At 38.2% G+C, this 21,778-nt stretch overlaps 1 protein-coding gene across 2 annotated transcripts in view; it reads left to right on the forward strand.

Annotated features, from left to right (window-relative positions):
- The window catches only part of LOC126190749 (RNA-binding protein 25), a 184,212-nt gene that overhangs the window by 130,435 nt on the left and 31,999 nt on the right, over positions 1-21,778 (forward strand). For both annotated transcript variants that reach the window (XM_049931255.1, XM_049931256.1), the window contains exons 12-15: positions 5,829-5,995; positions 6,151-6,301; positions 16,451-16,871; positions 17,256-17,405. In XM_049931255.1, the coding sequence (XP_049787212.1) occupies positions 5,829-5,995; positions 6,151-6,301; positions 16,451-16,871; positions 17,256-17,405 (889 nt within the window). The remainder of the gene's footprint in view (positions 1-5,828; positions 5,996-6,150; positions 6,302-16,450; positions 16,872-17,255; positions 17,406-21,778) is intronic.

Raw genomic sequence — 21,778 nt, forward strand, 5'->3', positions numbered from 1 at the left:
TTTTAGTATCTGTGAGAAGAGATGGTTGCTAATAGGAACCTGATGAAATTTGAATCACATACAGTATTCTCTTCACCATAAGAATAATACAAATATAAACATTTTGCCATGTATTCTTTCGTGTTTGCTGCTATCTCATTTAAATCCTGTCTGCCTAATAAACTACGAAACTAGAGTAAGACAACAGCAAACGCGGAAGAATATACGTATTGTGTCATGTTTATATTCGTATTAGTCTTATGCCTAATAGTGATACAGTCAGAAATGAAGCACGGCAAGTGACTAGAATTTTAAATCTAAGATGGCTCTAATTTCTGTGCAGAATTTGATGTAATAAAGAAGCGGCCGCAAAGATTTTCAAACGAAGAAAAATTTTCGCCTAACTCTCGTTCAGAACATGTTCTATCATACGCAGTCTATTATTTGATTCTTGTTGATCATTATCAAAGAAAGCAGCAGTGTAAGTAACAACAAATAGCAGTCTCTTGCCATTGTTTCGCTAATGAGACGATTCCTCTCTTTTTTTTTTTTTTTAATTGTACGCTGCGGTAGCGCGCACAAAAGCAAGCCATGCCGCGAGCCGCGACAGGCCCTAAACACGCACTATCAGAATGCGACAAACAATGCATGACACAGTGCAGTAATGCATTTTCAGCTTAAGAGTGACGCAAACACCTATAACAAAGAAAACGGCACTTATCAGATCAAAGCAAAATAAGCAATCGATTCAAACCAGAAGAAACACGTGAAAAAGGAAGGGCACCAGTATAAATACGGACGGAGCGCCTGACGCATAGCAATGGCTACGTGGTAAAGCTTAACTGCTAAGCTTACGACTCGATCCAAACTACTATATCTGTATCGTCATTCATTCGACCTAAATTGTGTCTCATATTACAATGGAACAACTTTGTTTCGATTTGGAGGTGCGGCCTAAAACTTTTCTCTCCCCTTGAATTTCAAGTCTCAAATTTCAGGTGCGGCTTAGATTCGGGAATTTTTTTTTCCTTTATTTCGAGTCTCATTTTTCAGGTGCAGCTTAGATTCGAGTGCGGCTTAGATTCAAGTAAATACGGTAATCCCTTCTGTCTCGGCATTTCTCACACTCCATTTTAGTTTCAACATCTTTTGTATTGTGAGCTTTCTATGTTTCGATGTCCTCCTCTCATCTTTGTTACATAAAGTGCACTTAGGTATTAACTTGTGCATAACATTTTACCAATAATCTCTGTCGTACATATTACCCTTTCTTCCACCTTTTTAAGCTCTCAGGTTTCCAAGTCTCATCCAGTGCAGTCGACAGCACTCTTTCCTTCTCATTCCATGTGGTAAGTCTCCACTGACTCGGGGTTCTGGATGACTGTTCCGAACTCTACCTCTTTTACTAAATGTTTCCAGTCCTTTACCTGCACCCCTCTTCCTTCCCCTTCAACCCTTCTGCCAGAAGGAGCAGCAACTGGCACAGAAGGCTTGCATACGTAAAACTTTTTTATGTGTACACTTCTGTTGCCAATTTTTTCCTCTCTCCGATTACATTGATTATTTTTGTTGAATATTTATGTAGATTTTTTCAGATATTACTTACTTATAGATAAAGGCATCATCTGCAAAAGTCTGAGGCTACTATTGATATTGTCTGGAAGGTTGTTAATATAAGACATGAGCAGCAAGGATTCCAACAAACTTCTGTGGGGCACACCTGAAGTTATTCCTACATCTGACAATGATTCTCCATCCAAGATAACATGTTGCATCCTCCCTATCAAAAAATCACCAATCTAGTCACATACTGCTTGTTACCCAATATGATTGTACATTGACAGTGAGCATAAACGTAGAACTGAGTCAGTGCTTTTCGGAAATCAATCAGTAATACATCTGCCTGGCGGCCTTGATCCAAGGCTTTCAGAATGTCATGTAAAAAAGTGAGAGTTGCGGTTTGCATGATCGATGTTTTCATAATCCATGGTGGTTGGCATAGAGGGGGTCATTCTGTTAGAGACTCCTCATTATGTTTGAGTTCAGACTATGTTCTAAAATTCTAAAATAATTCAGTGTGAAAGATGTTGGGCAGTTGTTTTGTGAATCACTTCTACTATCCTCCTTGTAAACAGGTGTTATGTGTGCTTTTTCCGAGTACTGGGCACAGTTTTTTGTTTGAGGTGTCTATGATAGATAATAGTTAAAAAGAAGGTCTAACTCAGCTGTAAATTCAGTATAGACTCAATTTGCCCCTGGAGCTTTTTTCAGTTTTAATGATTTCAGCTGTTTCTCAATACTTATTTCACTCATCTTTTCAGTGGTATGAGAATTACATTGGGGCAATTCTCCTGGCTTTTCCTTTGTAAAGGAACATTTGTAGATGAAGTTAAGCAATTCAGCTTTTGCTTTGCTGTCTTGAATTTCAGTTCCTGTGCCATTTGCGAGTGACTGGACACTAACTTTGGTGCCGCAAAGTGCCTTCTCATATGACCAGAATTTCTTTGGGTTTTGTGAAAGATATTTTGGCAGTATTCTGCTTGGTAGTCACTGAAGGCTTTATAAATTGCTCTCTTGACAGCCAAAGAAGTTTCATTCAGCCTCTCTCTCTCTCTCTCTCTCTCTCTCTCTCTATCTAGAGTGTTATGCTTTGTTTTACATCTATTATGCAATGGTCTGTTCCTTCAGAAGTTTCTTTATGGCAACTGTATACTATGGACCGTTTCTCCCGTTATGAACTGTTCTGGGGGGTACATATCTGTCCAGTGTATGGTCAACTATTCTTTGAAAATTGAGCTATACAGTCTCTACATTCTCTTGCCTTGTGCTGCAAGTTTTAAGTTCCTCATTGAAATATGACACTAATGCTCTTTTATGCTGTTTACTGAATGTATAATTAACTGACTGACCTATGGACACGCAATGGCTTGCCACTACAGGTGTAATCTATAGAACAACACCAATGTGCCACTGATATTCATTAAGCTGTTGTACCTTGTGTGTGTAGCTTTCCCTAATATTAACACTCTCAAAAGCTCTTGTATCACAGCCTGTATGTCAAATCTATTTTGACACAGGTGCTAATTGTGTTCTTACAGCAGAGTTTGAGAACTTCATTTTCAGTGTACGCATCTAGTAAAGCCTTTCACTATGTGTTGGCAGTGATATGCATTTTAATAAGAGGTGACACATTGGAAGGAAATGAATACCATTGTTTCAGTGTTTTCTAGTAAGGTACACTGATAACTGTTGTCAGTAGTGGATGTTACATTCAACCAAGTACATGCATTGTGACATTGCAGTGCAGGTTACAATGGCAGTCTGTTTGATCCAAGAAGGATGGACTTATCATTGTGTTGCTGCACATGCCAATTTCTTTCTGTCTGTCATCCGTAGGCTGTGAACACACTTCAGGGGGAGAGGTTAGTACATAAGACAAATGGGACAAGGTCACTGACACATTACAAGTTCAAGTGAGGACTGATATCTGGCCATCTCTGCATTGTTGTGGCATATGTCTGCTGCCAGAACACTGTAAGATAATAGAAGGACTGTTGGAACCACTGTGTCTGATCAGACTATAAGGAACAGTTTACAAGAAAGGAACTTACCTCCCAGACATCCTGTTAGAGTACTCTAATTGAAACGACAATATCTGGCAGCTCACCTTCAGTTTCACCATTTCCATGTCAACAGATCCTTTTGGACTGTGTGGCTGCTACATATGGTGGTGGCATTGAATTTCTTTTCATGCACAATAATGCCAGGGCCCTCCCCTTCCCCACACACCCTATTCCCCACTCTCACCCTTCTCCCCTCTCTCATCTCCCCCTCCCCTTCCCTCCCCTCCACTTCTCTCACACTCTCCACCCCTCCTCTCCCCCACCCATGCCGAACACAATCTCCCCACCTCTTCCAATCGTCCCCCTGTGCACTCCCTCTCCACTCCACCTGTGCCAATCCCCCCTTCATACTTTCGAAAGGGAAACAGTGGTTGAGAAAGAAATGAGAGAGTGATGTAGCCTTTCCAAACATTACATTTCATTACAATTTGTACAATGAGCACACAATAAAGGAAAGAAAAGGAAAATTTGGTGAAGGAATTAAAGTCTAAGAAATAAAATCTTCGAGGTTGGTCAATGACGTAATTCTGTCACAGACAGCAAAGGACTTGGAAGAGCAGCTGAAAAGAATGTACAGTGTTATGAAAGGAGGAGCATCAACAAAAGCAAAAGAAGAGTAATGGAATTTAGTAGATTCAAATTAGGTGACGCTGAGGGAATTAGATCTGGAAACGGGACACTAAAAGTAGTATATAAATTTTGGTATATGGGCAGTAAGATAACTGGCAGTGGCCAAGTAGACAGGATGTAAAAATGGGGACTGGCAATGGCAAGAAAAGTGTTTCTGAAGAATAGAAATTTTCGTGCATTAAATATGTAAGTTTCTTTCTGAAGGTGTATGTCTGAAGTGTAGCCGTGTAAGGAAGGAGAATTTGGATGATAAACAGTTCAGGCAAGAAGAGAATAGAAGCTTTTGAAACTTGTGCAACAGAAGAATGCTGAAGATCAGATGGATAGACCATATAACCAATGAGGAGATACTGACGACTAAAACTAGGGAGGAAAAGAAATTTGCATCGCAATGTGACTAAAAGAAGGGATCGGTTGATAGCAGGCCTTATGAGATGTCAAGGGATCACTGTTGTAGTACTGGGGGTGGGGGGTAAAAATTGTAGAGGGAGATCAAGAGCTGACTATGGTAAGCAGTTTCTAAAGGATATAGGCTGCAGTGGTTATTTGGAGATGAAGAGGGTTGCACAGGGTAGAGTAGTGTGGAGAGCTGCTTCAAACCAGTCTTTGGACTGAAGCCACGACAAGTAGTATCACGCTTTCAAAAAATTTAAACTGTTGTGAACCAATTAGTTGGATTTTGACAGTGAGAAATGTTTGTTGCTTAGTTAATTTTCCAAACGCTGCTTGACTGAATAAACAAAATTCTGACGGCATAATGTAAAATTACAGGGTATCAATTTAAGTACAGGTAATAGATTTGTTGAAAGGACAGGTCAGATTATCTAGCAGTCAGTTTAATTATACTATTCACCTACCAGCCTGTGGGTACTCATTCATTGCATGTGGAGATGTGACAGTCACTGATGTACACCTACGATCAGCTGCTCCGTAGTTCATGCAGTAGAAGAAGAAGAAGAAGAAGAAGAAGAAGAAGAAGAAGACACACGGGACTGTAAATCTCTATACAAGTGGACAAACACTTGTTTTGTATAGTATTTGGATTGTTGCTTAGTTACTCAGTGGAAAATATTTGAGTATATATATGTCATATTTTTCCATTTTTAGGGTTCCGTACCTCAATCGGTATAAATGGAACGCTTTTAGGATGACTTTTTTTGTCTGTCTGTCTCTCCGTCCGTCCATTTGATCGTTAAAAACCGCTCTCCTCAGGTATGGTAGATTTACCAAGTTGAAATTTATGTTACATACTAAGGTGTATGGTCCCTTTGCAGTGTAAAAAATTTGAAGCTTCTAAGTCATTGCTGTCAAAAGATACAGCCATTTGTGTCACATGTTTTGATACTCGCAAACTTGTTCATCAAATATAAAACTTTTCATGCCTGTTTTGTCTAAAGCTGTTAAATATTTTGAGAAAATTAAATTTGTACGGAAGGTCCAGAGTGAGAGTCCTGCTCACTCCTGCCCAGTTTTTGTTGAAGACTACAACTTGTAATATCATCCTTATTTTTGTCTGTGATTTAAGTTTTCAGATATATGAAGTGTGCTGCTGTAAAATTATTATAGCATTCCTTTCTGTTTGTTTGTAATTCGCAGGAAAGACTTAGAAATTGGGAGACAAGGGAACGCCGTAAATTCAAGGAACGTGAAAAAGAAAAAGAAAGGGAAAGGTTAAAGGAAGAAGAAAGAGAAAGAGAAGCAAAGAAGCTCAAAGAATTCCTGGAAGATTATGATGATGAAAGAGATGATGCTAGGTTTTATAAGTATGTATTACCTTGTTTGGATTCACAAATAAATGTGTGTTAATGTTCATATTTGTTTATAATTTATTTAATACTTTGTAATGTCACAGAAATATGCTGCAAGAATTTTGCTGATAAGAATCTCACTTTAACACAGTTATCATTGTTTTCTATAGGGGTCGTGAACTCCAGAGGCGACTTGCAGAGAGGGAAAAAGAAATAGAAATGGATGGTAGAGATCGCCAGAAGGAGCAGGAGGAACTGGAGGACATTAAATTAAAAATATTCTCTGAAGAACATGAAGACCCAACTGCAGAATTTGAAAGGGTATTGAGAGGTTCCATTTGAGTGATTATATATAAGCAAATGATTGCCTTCAAAATGTACTCATGAAAAATGGTACTACACCCCCACACCCACCTCAAACCTTATTGTCTCAGTGCAGGACTGATACCTTGGTACTTTGTCTTATTGAAGATGTAGGCCACTCAGTTGTCTATGGAATGATAGTTTTCCTTGAAATTGAGATATTCACTATATATTTTTGTCATACAGTAGGTTCATGTATCATTCACCACCCAGAAAGAACATCAGACCTATCAACGGCTCAGTTTCATCTATAATAGAAAACCTCCGTCACCAACTTAAGTGGTGCTCTGTTGGGGATGTATTATCATCGCCATGTACTAAAATGTATAATGAGTCAGTCCATTTGACCTTTTTCAATACTTCATGTGTCCATGTTGTGCATTGAGTTGAGGTACAGATGGTGGTTGTGGATGACACCTCTACTCCTTGATGTCACTGTCCAGTGTCAGGGTGTATACGAACTGGGAAATCCACGAAAAACCCGGGAATTTTTTCATCTGGGTGAAAGCCAGAATAAACCTGCGAATTGTTCAGAATTCTGGGAATTTTTCATTGTTTTAGCTTCCAGTTAAATTTTTGTAATTTTGACTGGTAAGAATTAATTCTCTAGCAAAGAATGTTACTGTATCCTGCTACTGGAGAATGACACTGCAGCTGCAGCAATAAAATATAAAAACGAGGAAAAAAATAATAAAACTTTAGTGGCAAAGGAAATGCGCCATTTACAACAACAAAAGACCATGCACGCACAAGCGTCTGCAAATAGCAAAACTGTGTCAAAGACCTTAAGGTGAAGATATGTAATACTTCATAACAATAAACTGCTTTCTATGAGCTTGACATCAATACTGTTTACATAGGTTCATTTGACCAGTTGCCAGCAGGCTCATGCAGATGCGCAGTTGACTCGTGTATGAGCAGTACCTTCTCCCGCTTCTTGCTACTTGAAGTGTGGCTGTTGGCTGTATTGGCAGTAGCAGCAAGCAGCCAGATGCTAATGAGAACAATTTTTCTCCCACGTCAAATGAAAACAAAACAGATTTCTGCGGTGGGAGCTATCAAGTGAATTATAATACATTCACATAATCATGTAGGGCAAAAATATATTACTAGTTTCAGTTTTCTGATTTTATTTTATTTCCAAGTTATTAGCAGTCAAGCATTAATCGCCTTGCAGAACAATGAAATTATTTTTGACAGTATGCTAAAGAAATTTGGCTTTATTAATTGTTCCCCTGAGGCAATCAATTTATTTGAAACGAAGTGTTTTGTTCAACAGTATTAGCTAGTTCCAACTATTCGCTGAATTTCAAGTGCACATTTTGATCATCTGCCGTGTATGTCATTATGCCACAATAAAGAACCAAGTATGAGATAGTACAGTACTGGTACTCCAAGAAAATTTACGTCCCAAAAACCACACTGAAAAGCTTCATATCAGATGGGACCTATTTCATTGTGAATCTGGAAAAAACCAATGTGCACTTCAAGCCAAATTATGCATTTTAGTATGGTTAAGAAATTCTGATGCTCTTACAGTATCCTCCGATGTCCTGTTTCTTTTATGGTGTAATGTAAGCTCTCTTAGTGCTTTATACATACTGAAATATGCTATCCCGGCTGAGACACAGTTGAAATATGGTTCCCGGCTACAACACAAAGTTGAAATATGCTCACTATTTTTTATTTACTTAAATTTGCCATATTTCGTGACAGTACCTTTTCCGTTAGATGTTTACAAGGCGATATTAGTCTTGGCTTCAGTTGTCTAAGTATGATTCCACAATGCATCTTTGTCGGTTGCAGAATTGACGTGGTTCAACTTGTTTGCCTCATTTTGGTGTTTCAAGTACCATTTCTTCAAATGTAGTTTCTTTTTATAGTTTATACAAAAAATAGTAACATAATTCAAAATTATTTATGACGGCGACCTTCACATTGTTCTACCGTCAACACACAGCAAGAGTTAACTGCCGACTGAGTACAGTCAAAGACGACTCCAACGTCAAAGATATTTTACACAACACACAAACTTCCACTTGTAATCAGTCTCTTTGATATTCTTCGATACATTTACTAATAGTAATCAATATGCTTTCACTCTCAAAAACATAAGTAAATTAACATATAATAAGGCAAATTACAATAAAAAATATTCTGACAAAAAATATAAGAAAACATTCACAATTTGGTATCGACAAATACAGTAAAAAAAAAAATATCTCCCAGATCCATTACAATACGAATATGTGGACTTCCTGCACCACTGCAGCTGCGCACATGCATTAATGCCCGTTTTCTGGTGCTCTCTGGCAACTACTGAATCAAACCTATTTCTAACAGTCTCGAGATGGTATTGCGAACGATGGTTCGAATAGTGTTACTTTCAAAGTAAATTTCTTTTTACTCAAGATGAATTATGTTATGTGTGAGAAAGTTGGATGAATTTCTTAAATCACGGAGCATTTAAAAATGAACACTTATAGGACCAGCCACTTCGAGCCCAGATGAACAGACATTTATGTCATTATTTTAAATTTACTGGCACATTTGTGTGATGTATCTTAAAGTATAACACACGCAAAAAAAGATCAATATTACATGTGAAAGCTTAGCTTCTCTTGTAGCTTATTAATCTTAGAGACCAATACTATATGAGAAGGCTTAGCTTTTCTTCTAGCTATACTATGTATGAGGTGCTATCCAAAATTTTCGGGACTGGTGCTGCCATCTATTGAAAACCTTACCTTCTGACTAATGGTCACCATCACACTTGAAGTAGTTCCCATCTGCATGTACACACCGGTCCCAGTGCTTCTGTTGCTGGGCAAACTTTTCTGGAAGTCCTGTTCTTTGAGAGTGTTTATCACCGCCAGTGATGCTTCTTGAATCATCTCTAGAGTGTCGAACCGACAGCCTTTTAACTTGAGTTTCAGTTTTGGGAATAGCGCGAAGTCGCAAGGTGCCAAATCTGGCAAGTACAGTGGGTGGGGTACAACTGCCATGTTGTTTTTTGCCAAAAAGGTCCTTGTGAGCAAGGACGTGTGGCATCTCGCGTTCTCGTGATGCGGCAGCCAATTCCCTTGATGCGAAAGTTCAGGCCGTCATCGCCGCATGTTTTCACGGAGCCATTGCAAAACGTCGCAGTAGTATGCGGAATTCACTGTTGGGACGAATTCTTTGTGCACAATTCCCTTTTTATCAAAGATCATTCTCTTCACTTTGCTCTTCACCTGTCTCGCTTTTTTGGGTCTTGGAGAGCCCAGGCTCTTCCACTGGGTTGATTGTTGCTTTGTCTCTGGGTCATAACCGTAAATCCAGCTCTCATTGCCAGTGATAAACTGTGACAAGAAGACAGAATTTGATAAACATGCGCTATTTGGTTCATGGATCCATCATGAAATCACCACACAACAAACACAGAGTATTACAGTAAACACTGTGGACACGCAACACGTCCTCCCAGCTGAATGCCACACCGCGCACTGACTCATCTCACCACCTAGCAGTGCAAAGATCTACTACTCCTACTTTCCAGATGTTGGCACCAGTCCCGAAAATTTTGGATTCCTCCTCGTGTATTAATGTAAAACATTAACTTTTCCTCTTTGTGTGTTCTCGGTACGTAACAGTGACCGTGCTATTGGCTGACTATAACACGTGTCCTATGCTCTGAATATCTGCTTTCATTGGCTGGCGAGATCACATGGCATGAGATATGACTGGCTTACATAAGGACATCGCAATCTCTATTTCAATGCTCCGGAAACTAACGTGCTGTATTTGGTGCAATTGGAATTTATACTTTCGTAATATGAAAATATGCAGCGTATATTTTGCTGCACATCGAAGGTCAGACCAAAACTTATTGCCTTTTTTTTGGTGTTTTCTCTTTTTTTGTTTTTTTCCCCCCGTCTCCATAAAAAATCTTTCCAAAACTTCTCTTTCCCGTTTTTTCTTTCTTTTTTTTCCAGTAAGTTCTAAACCAGTTCTTAACCATTCAAAGGATTGATCATTTTTACAGTTCCAAAGGAAAAATCTACAGGAAACCTACTGTCACTTAGCATGGAAAAAGTGTATTTTCGCCGGGGAAAAAGTACACTTTTTAATCGGGATATCTGGGAAATATCAGGAATTTTTTTTCCTTGTTTGCGTGTACATACTGAGTGTTGAATTGACGGTTAATTTGATGGAGTGGACACATCTAATCACTGTTAAAATCTGTGGTAGTCAATAGAAATGCCCATGGTAACATGTTTTGCTGTTGACTTGATTGACTCTGGCAGTTGCAGTTTTTGTGAAATTGATGTAAAGTGGAACGCGAAAAGCTCAGTGCTGATATGATCTTGCCGATAGAGTACTCATGCCAGGCATACAACATAAGATGAAATCCACCGATAAAGCGTGCTGTCTGTCTTGCACTTGACTGTCACTAACAATATATTAGTCATATGGCATAACAAATGTTACATTTGTCATTATGAAAGATGTACTCTTTCCAATAAAGCGACTGCTATTAAATAAGTTTTTGAAGAATGCATTTAGTCTGTGACATTTTCTTGTCAACTTCATCAGTTGTGATGACACACAATAATGAACTAAAAAATTAGGTAAGACTTCAGAAAACTTTAACACAATGCTGTATTTATGTATAAATAATTCTTCTAAACTCTTTCTCATGCATGCAAAAACTATGTTAAAATTAATTGAAGATCTTTTATGATCGTGAGTTATTTTACGTAAGTAAATCTTACGCAAAAGAGACTTTTTGAAAAGAGGAGAGGTAGCAGAGAAAGGTTCTGAGGAAAATATGTGAAGCAAGTCACAAAATACTGGGGTATCCTCAAAATCTATATAATAATGTTTCCTTATTGGTTGCAGGCAGAGACTGAACAGGTGCACTAACTTAGTCTTTTCGCTGCTACAGACACGCTCTATGCATTCCATGCTGAGAGTTGCTTTTGTTATAGCTGTACTGCTTGCCAAATGCTGGTGCGAATGCAGAAAGATGGCTATCTAGCCAATACAAAATACTTGTTTTGTCAGATTTTTCGAAAACCATTAGGTGAAAAAAATTGGTGTTGGCGCATCTTACAGTCTGATAACTTCACTCGATAAAGAACCGAATTTCTTGTCGTTATGTTATACTGCACTTTGTCAAATTAAATAAAACATTGCATGCAATTTTAGAGAGTTTGTGGAGGTAGAAACATATTGGGGAAACTTTGCGTATGATTGATTTTAATTCATACATTGCAGTGAATAAAACGTAGATAATATATCAAAATTTCATTTGAAGTTGAGAGCAGAATGATGTCTCATTTTGTTCTCTAGGTATTGGATTTTATATCAACAGTATTAGGAAAAGGATAGATTGCTACTCATCGTGAAGGCAATCCATTGAGTTGCAGGTAGGCACAGCAAAAAGACAGTTACACATTATAACTTGCAGCCAAAGCCTACCTTCTTCATACACCCCCCCCCCCCCCCCCTCCCCACACACACACACACACCTCTGCCACTGGCAGTTACGACCAGAAATCCAGTGAGTAAGACTATCCTTTTGCTAATGTTGTTGATATTCCAATGTGGAGTTTCCAGTGTGTTGGTTTTATATCAGACAAAGTCGCACACAACGTGCTTATTCACATCCTTGCATATTGCGAATAATGTGGGTGTAAAAATTGTTGTACCTCATAAACAATTAAAGATAGCGGAATTAGGTTTTTTGCAAATGATAGTACCCACTGAGGTGCACATGTTGTATGACAAATGCTCAAAACTGTTTTATTCACCGACTTGTCGAAGTAACTCATCCTCACCAGTGAAAAGTCAGTAGGTCAGGATGCTTACAAAATTCCATAGCACTGTAGGAAAACGCAAGCAGTGCACATATATGCTGTCACGGCACCTGCAGAACAGCATAGCAGGAGTGTATCTATGTCAACAGCAACGAGAGAGTTAATACACAAGTCTTAGTCTTAAAATGCGTGGAGCCTAGATTTCACATTTTGAAATTGATGTTCATACTTAATAGATAATTTTGCTAGGAATCTGGGAAATTTGTTACTTTATGTATATGAAAAACAGCTGAAAGATGGATTTCCAAATACAGAACAAATGCTTTACAATCAACTCTTGAGATAGTGCATCGAAGGAGACTAGAAAACAAAAATGACATAGGAGGAAAGATAGGGCAATTCATTCAATTCATTAAGAACTTGATTCATAATATTTGCTCTCATTGTAAATAGTTCTCCCTCTCACCTTCTCACATCCCCAACCCCCACTCCCAACTCCCCTGCACTCCCACACTCCCCTGTCCGCACACATCTCTTTTATTGTTCCGGTAGGTTTCATTTTTCACTAGTAAGACTCCAAATTTTGTATCCAATACACGTTTGACACGGTTTCTCTTCAGCAACACCTTAGCTGAATGTTTGCCATAACACCATACCATCATTTCATCAATTGAGAATCCTGAGTGAAATATACCAAATTTGCCTAATTCCTTCCACAATATTTCGAAACACAACCTCAATTTGTGTATCTTTGCACTTCTGTCTTTGTCATTCAAGCGAATTAATTTCTTTTTTTTCTGAAATCTGTGTATTGTTATGGAGCTGTCCCCAGTACACACTCTCGTGGGAAAATTTATGAGACCCACTCAGTAGTTGTATGCCAGTAAGGGATTTTAATTCTTCCTTGTTTAGAAGATTTTGCTTTGTTGTATAATAGTGTTCACTGGTTTCCCAGAAAACAATTCCTCAAACACCTAGGACTGTCTTATTTGCTAGACATTGTGCTTACCTGGTTCCTGGTTCATTGGTGTTTGCGTATGTTGGTTCACATTTATACCACTTTCTACTACTTTTTCTTGTACTACTACCACCACCACCACTACCACCACTACTACTACTACTACTACTACTACTACTACTACTATAACAACTTTTTTTTAAATTTAAGTAATGCACCATTTTCTGCTCCCTTGTTGCATTTGTACGTAGGTTCTGGGGGTAAACTGATATCATTAGCTTCATCCCTGGGCCATTCAATGCCGAGTGAGCTAATTTCAGAAATATTTCCCACATGACCATCACGTATTTTGTTGACATTTTTTGTGAACATTCGCACATGTTCCCAATAGACGTTGGTAAAGTTTCACGATCACTAATTCAATGTTTCAGTGGATATAATCATCGTTTGACCCCATAGTGCAGCTACCAGCAGTGGACCCGTGAGTGTTGGGCACCTTCGAGGCATATTACTGATAATATTCTCTTAAAATTACAAAACTAGGCTATTTTGTACAACTTTTTCCACTCTCTTAAATGGAATAATAATTTAAAAATTCCTGAGCTATTTTCATATAAATAATTTGAAGCAAAACTGGATAAAAAGATACATGCTCGAAAAAATGTAGGTTTACCTTTTTATATCTCTGGAATTAATTGTAGGATAAACCTGGAACCTTGCACATCATAACTTACCAATACAAGGACTTTGAATGTAAAATTTCATTCTCCTACTGCTTTCCAGTAGTTGACAAATTGAGTGCAAAGTTGACAATTTATCTAAAAACTCCAGAAGTGGCCATGTGTCCCACTTGTTTTTAAGAGTGCTGAAAATGCTTTTAAAGAGGTTTCATAAGGAAGACCGCATCGTAAACCACCTAAAAACTAGATTGAGTTTTGCATTGTAAGCATGTAAGAAACTAAGAATGATGACAGGGTGGAGCTGTGTTGAAATTGGGCCCAGATTGGTATTCAGATTAAACCTGAGATCTTTTATTATGCTCTACAATTGTTGAGAACTCTTTCTGGACGATAAAATCAAAAGTCCTGGTGACCAAGAAATGAGCTCATCTGGCCAGCAATATACTTTTCCTCATGATGCTCTATAGAAAATTATTGAAAATTGTAAAACATTCAAATAGCTTGTAGTAAACATGAGCTTAGGATCCTAAAATAGATCTCTTCTAACTTTGGCGTCTGAACTTATAGAAATGTATCAACAGGTTTGGGATTCTGTGTAAACTTGAAGTAAATAAACCTACCCATGGCGGCTGCTGCTGCTGCTGCTGCTGCTGCTGCACAGCTATCAGGCATGGCCTCTAGGGCATTGGGATGCTTGTTTTCTCATTTTAAAAGGACCAACAGTGGTTAAGCATCCATGGACCATAGCGACACATTTATATAATTTTTCATCATTTCACTAATGTTCCACACAAACCACAGACTGTGCTAACACAGAGTATGCTACACCTTAAACTGGAATTAAACTAGCACATCAGTAGCATTACACAATCAAGACATAGTAATAATTCTCTATAACATGAATTCATTCCAAAAAGTGTTAGGAAGACTATTGTAAACGTCACCAAAATTTTCACAGTGTGACAATGATGTAAACCTGACGGCTACTTACACTGAGGTGACAAAACTAGCATCAGTGCCTTAACACATTTGTACACAATTAATGCCAACGGTTAATCTGGATGGTAAATTGACTGGAAAGTTATTTATTGTGCTGTGAGAAATTTGAGGTGTTGCGCTCCCTACAATTCTTTCTCACATGTGTGAACTTGCAAGGGCAATAAGGAGTATTTCCATCACAGCAAGCAAAAGTGAGAAACTTTTGGCCAACTGTTGGCCAATAACTGGTCAAAATAAATTGCTTTTACTTGATTCCTGGTCTGCATATAAAAAATCATACTCCATTAGAGCAAACTATCCCTCTTGAGAAAGTGTGTGGCATTGCAGTTCATACCACCTGGAACCACTGGACAAATTCAGCCTCTGGATGTTTGTATTTTCTGTGCCTATGAAACATATTCACACACTATCTGCAGCTATGCCTTAAAGGATAGCCAGTTTCACGGTAAGCTCTATGAAAGGCTGTTTCGCATTTGGTTGCATGCTATCGCATTCCATCAGTTGTCGTCGCCCTGTTACACCAATATGTTTCTGTATGCATTCTTTAAGAGATGATAGCTAGCTGAATGTCCAATTTGTGAAGTGTAATATGTAAGTCCCTTAGAAGGTTGATATCTGCACCTCCCGGATACTTATTTTCTGTTGCCCCTCTGATGGAGATAGTGAATTGTTAGCAGCTAATCTTTTTCTTGTCATAATTGTTAACACAGCACTTTCAAATGAGGCTTGTTAAAGACTAAACGTGCAGTCTCGAACTCACGGGGTTCCTTGTTAGTCCAGAACACCTTTATTCTTGCGAGTGGTATGTTATGCCACTGCTATTCAGTAAGCATTTATATCCTGTCATGTAGTTTATTTAAATGTGTGGTATTTTGTTAATGAAATTATCCATTTTTTTTTTGCACTAACCACTTTTTAAGTGTACTTTATTGCATCCAAGCCACTCGGCTGCTTTTCAGCAATGTATGATCATCATACATTTTAACTCTCAACACAAATATGTCTGTCTCGTTTAATTTTAATTATATTTGTTGCCTAAACATCTGAAAATGGCTACACAAACTGTGCTGTTGTGAAAAGGCAAAATAAAGAGGTTGTCTATTCTAAGTTATGAATGCATGTGTTGCAGCCATTAAATTAACATATTTATTTTGGTGATGAAACTTAACGTATTAACAAAGTATTTTTACAATTTTGCTCTCTTTTCTCCCACTGACCTTGTTTGTTCAGTGTACATCTCACACTATGAGTGAAAGCTATCTACTTTAGCATATAGTAAGAGGGGGTGTTGGAGATTGCGGAAAATGTTTATTTCATTTTTGTTGCATATATGTTGCGAAGATACAACAGTTTGCAGGCACACAGTTGAATGTTATATTTGGCAGTTTATTCAACTTCCTCTTCTTTCTCAGCATCCTTCCAACACTTTCCTTTTTTAAAGACTTGTGTTGTTCCTTTTCTTGTACCTGTTGTTGTCTGACTTTGTTCTCTAGTTGACACTGTTCTATGCAGATTTTTACACATTGTAGTGCATACATCAGAACCAAGGAGAACAGAAATGGTTATCCATTTGTTTAAGAGTTTATTTTGCTATTTGTGATGAAAATAACTTGAATCATAAATAGAATCATTTAATCGTCTCCCCCTGACAAATATATTTTCATTTCAGATGAAACGTGAACGAGAAGAAGAGTACAAGCCAAAGATCCTAATCAATGTGAATCTCGAGAATAGTAAACAGAGAGAACGTGAAAGAGAGAAAGAGAGAGACCATGAGAAAGAGAGAGAAAGGGAAAGGGAAAGGGAAAGGGAACGAGAACGTGAAAGTCAGAGAGAAGTTGAAACTGAGGAAGAAGAAAGGCATATCACCAATGAAGCAAGTATAGAGTCAGCACCTCCAGAACCATCACCACCTCCACCAGAACCAGAAGTAAGGTCTGTAGAAGAAAGTGACGATGCAGGAGATCGTGACCGTGATTATGAAGAGAGGGTCACAAACTATGCAAGTCCTGAACCACCTGAACCACCCGCACCTGTGGAAGAAGAAAGCCAAATGTCTGTAATATCTAGTGGAGCAGAGGATAAAGCTGGTAAGTTGTACTGAACTTGAGTAAGTTGTACTGAACTTGATGTTGTATTTCAACTTTAACAGCTTCTGTAATTTGTGTCCTTACATGTGTAATTAGGAGAATATTAACATGCTTTTAGGGTTGTACATTGCAAGGTCAATGGTCACTACTTCTGTCAGATGTATTCAGCATTTCTTAACCCTTTGCTAATATACTTTAACATATTTGTGTATGGTGGTTGTGCTGAAATTTTTTTGACACAAGTTGATGGATGCTAAAGATGAACTCCTGATAAATTTCCAAAGTCTACTTTGCTTTTAATTATACTAACATAAAATGGCATTTTAGTCTCTAAACCCATTGTTTCGATTAAACTTTAATATAATGTATTTTTACTGGTTTCAGCTTCTTTGAAAGTGTGGCACTCCCCACAACAGCAGACAGCAGCACCTCCAAACAAGAAGAAAAAACTTGACGTGAAAGAAGTATTCAATACTGATGATGACGACGATAGTAATTTGGGGTCTGGAAAGAAGAGAAAGTTGGTGCCATTGGGTTAGTTGCTTTTATCCGGTTTAGAAAGATAAAGAAGTGATTACCTCATAAATGTTATAACCCTAATTTTTTGTTTGCAAATCAAACTTAAATTTCAATAAAAACACAATTTTCAGCCAATTTTTCAGAACAAATATATAGGTTACTATAAATGGTTAATTTGCTGTCAGAGTCAAATGTTTTCCAAAGTATTATGTGTTCAAAAATGATAGATGCATAAATAGAACTCTAAGATTACCAACTTTGCATTGCACCCAACAGCTGGCATGATGAGTGCAGTACTGTGACAAAATGATGACAGAGTTATAAAAGAGGTTTAACCCTTTCCACTCCAGTGTCGAGTGCCACTCGACATTGCGAAATTTGTTTTCCGCTCCGATGTCGAGCCTCATTCGACACGACTTTTCAAAGCTGTCAGACGTATTTTGAGTGTACTAGGCATTATTGCTGCAGTGTGCTGCCATCTAGGAGAACTAGTGTTAACTCGGTGTCAAAAAGTAGCAGCTGTGTGAGTCAAAGTTTGTAATTATTACGTTCAAGTCCACGCGCTCGAAATGGCTAGTTCTTCACGTACAGTCCTTTCTGAGGAAGAGATTTTAGATCTTTTTAGAGCAATCTCTAAGTGAAAATGAGAGTGAAAATGATTTTGATTATGATAGTGATTCATTTCAAAACAATTCGAGTGACAATGACGAAGAAAACAGTAGCAATTTGCATGTTTCTAGCGATTCAGCAGAGGATTCGTGGCAAATGTGGAGCGACACTGACACTGACTTCACAGATTTTCCTTTTGACGAATCAAAGTGTGGTTTTATAACAGAAAGTAGTTCTGTTCCATCATCGCCCATCGGACTCTTTCAATTAATTTTTACAGATAACCTATTTCAACAGATAGCAGATAAAACGAATAGGTATGCTACATCAAAAATACGTAAAGTGACACCACTTCCACAACATTCTGCATGGTTTGACTGGAGAAATGTTACCATGGAAGAAATGAAATGCTTCCATGGTGTGCTACTGAATATGGCATTACAAAAGCGTAAGAACTTGCAGGACTTTTTTTCAAGAGAATGGTTACAAGCATCCAACTTCTTTCCAGACTGTTTTAGTCGCCGACAATTTATGCAAATTTTCTGGGCACTTCATGTTTCTAATCCGACAAGTGCTACACATGTCAACAGTCAGGTTCAGTTATGTTTGAGTAAAGTGACAAATGTACTGAATTGCTTGTCTGGCATGTTTCTTGAAATTTATCGACCATATCAGTATTTAGCTGCTGATGAATCTACAGTATTGTTCAAGGGTCATGTATTATTCAAAATGGGGACTCAGACTTTATGTAATTTCGGATTCATCAAATGGTTATATCTGCAGTTTGATACTCTATTTTGGCGCTGTAACAACTGAGTCGTTGATTTGTCCACACTTGAATTTTTCTGAGAGAATAGTTCTTCAGCTGCTAGCTAATATGAGAAATGCTACAGGGCAATCAGGGTATCATTTGTACACTGACAATTTTTATACAAGTGTTCCATTAGCTGATGAGCTGTTGAAGTAGAACATGCATCTCACAGGAACGATTCAGGCCTATCGCAAAAACCTTCCAGCTGCAGTCAAGAAAGGAGCTCTGTGTCTAAGGAAGCACGAAATAAAATGCCTCCGCAACAACAAAATGATGGTTCTGGCATGGAAAGATAAACGAACAGTTCTCGTGCTTTCTACATAAGCCAATAACTCAGTGTAACTTATAGAAAGAAGAAACAGAAAGGAAAAGGAAAAAACAAAGAAACCAAATGTCATTATTGATTATACTTCAAAGATGGGTGGAGTTGATCAATCTGATCATTTTATTTCCTGTTACGGTTTTCTAATGACAAGTCTCAAGTGGTGGCGAAAACTATACTTCTGGCTGTTGGAGGTAGGACTTGTAAACGGCTATTTACTATACAAGAACCACTGTGAGAAAAACAACTTGACAATACCGTCTCACAAAGCATTCCGTAAAAGTGTTATAAGAGGATTAGTTGCCGAAGAAAGAACTCAAGGACAGAAATGAGGACGTCGTTCAACTTCTGATGATGAGGAACGCTTGAATGGAAAGTTGCACATTATCAACAAGCTTCCTGGGAACAAGCATAAGGATTGTGCAGTGTGCTCAGACAGAAAAAAGAAAGGTGGCAGGTGTGAAACTGTGTATTACTACGAAACATGGTCACGAAACCCAGCTCTCCACCCTGAAGAGTGTTTCAAAAAATACCACACAATGGAAAGTTTTGTACTGTAAAAGCTTACTTAAATATATGAATGAAAGCACATATTTTGTTTTAATGTATACCCTATACACAGACACAATCAGACATTTGTATGTGCGCGAGTGTATACCTGTCCTTTTTTCCCCCTAAGGTAAGTCTTTCCGCTCTCGGGATTGGAATGACTCCTTACCCTCTCCCTTAAAACCCACATTCCTTTCGTCTTTCCCTCTCCTTCCCTCTTTCCTGACGAAGCAACCGTTTGTTGTGAAAGCTTGAATTTTGTGTGTATGTTTGTGTGTCTATCGACCTGCCAGTGCTTTTGTTTGGTAAGTCATCTTTGTTTTTATATAAGCATAGTTTGTCACATAAGCTGAAGCAAATGAACGCAACAGTTTTACAACCACACAGTTTCTTTGTGGTCTGTCAGAACATATGTTTTTAGCATATTTGAAGTTTTGACTCTGGAATTCCTTTGTTGTAACATAGTTCACATTCATTTATTTGTTACTTTCATTTCTGTAAGATGTCTATGTGGTATCTCACCTGCTCTCACTATTAGCCATGTTTATTCGAAACAGAAACGTATGACTCATAACCAGTGTATATTATGACAACTGCCATGACAACAGAAAGAGAACAGACATTTCAGTGAGTGGACGGACATCTCACAGTGTCGTGAAAAAAATAAAATTAAAAAGAACACGTCCGCTTCGTAGTCCAACACTGTGACCAGTTAACCATGACACCGCAGCTGTTCATTTACATTCAGTATTGCACCTGTTAATCTTGGACTGTTCACTGTTTCTAATTTGCTCTTTTTTCACAGTTCAGTACACCTTCTTCCTATTTTTGTGCTTGATCTGTGTTCAGGTTTTGACAGGCTATCCACTGGGCTGTCTTACCACTAAATCTGGCAGGGGTGCGATGGGGAGTTTCCCTTGCCAGAGCTATTGGCAACATCTCAAGGAATCCTGATACACGCTTAGTAGAATGTTGTCTGGATCAGTTTGAAATACAAAGTTCAATTGTTTGTTATTACAGGAAAAGGGAAAAGGCTATTTAGCTCACCAGTGCATTGGAATGATTCAAAGTATAATTTTGTGACTGGACTCTCACTCAAACTGTAGCTGATATTTGAAGATTACGACAAGGCTGTCCTTCAGCAACTGTAACCAGATACTGATTGCCCATTGCCCACATAATGTCAAGACAAGTGACAGAACACAATGAGCCTAGTAAACAAATGGCTATCAGTGAGCTTAACATACATGTCTAACAATAATAAGATGCAGAGTATTGACCTACAGTTGTCTTCCAGATGATTATCTCTTTGTATTTACACCCATGGTTTATGTCGTGTTAGAAAGAAACTATTTTACTTGTACATTGTACATCAGTACCTAGGTAACATCTAACATATTCCACATCTTGAGAGAATGTAGAACACAAAATAATCCCTGAAGTTGTGTAGAAAGGTCCTAGTATCATGTTGGTGGGCTGGGCTAATAGTGTGGGCAGAAATTAGCATTGCCAACCATAGGGATATCCGTATCTGCTTGGAGTTGAGTGGGTAGAATAAGTGCTCCAAGGGAAAATCAGTTGTGTGCCATGGCCATTGCACTCCATCGACTTGAATTCTATTGAATGCGTCTGGAATTTGCTTTAGAGACTCATTGCAGCTAAACTAGTACCATTAAAACTACTATAGAGCTAGAGATTGCTGTTCTTGAAGAGAGAAAATAAGTTGTTAGGGCACCAGTTGATAATCTTATTGAACCTGTACTGTTCAGGTGCAAAGTAATGTTGGCCATTAGCAGTGCCCAGTCCCTGTGACCGAAGGCAATAATAATGATTGTCATGATTGTTTCTGAGCCATTCCACAGGTGCAGATTCCTTTTCATTGTTTGTGTGGGCAATAGCATATATTTTGGTGCATTATACTGTATCTGAAATTATATAATCCTCTCTTCATTTGAGAGAATGAAAGTCTCTCTGTTTTCTTTGATAACTGTGTATAAGTTCCTTATAAACATGGCATTTAATATTGTGTTTGGTTAATTCATGATAATGAAAAAAGCAGTATAAATGTCAGGTCCACTTGCAGCATGCTAGGCTAAA

This window comes from Schistocerca cancellata, chromosome 6 (assembly GCF_023864275.1).
Source record: "Schistocerca cancellata isolate TAMUIC-IGC-003103 chromosome 6, iqSchCanc2.1, whole genome shotgun sequence".
Lineage (NCBI taxonomy): Eukaryota > Metazoa > Arthropoda > Insecta > Orthoptera > Acrididae > Schistocerca > Schistocerca cancellata.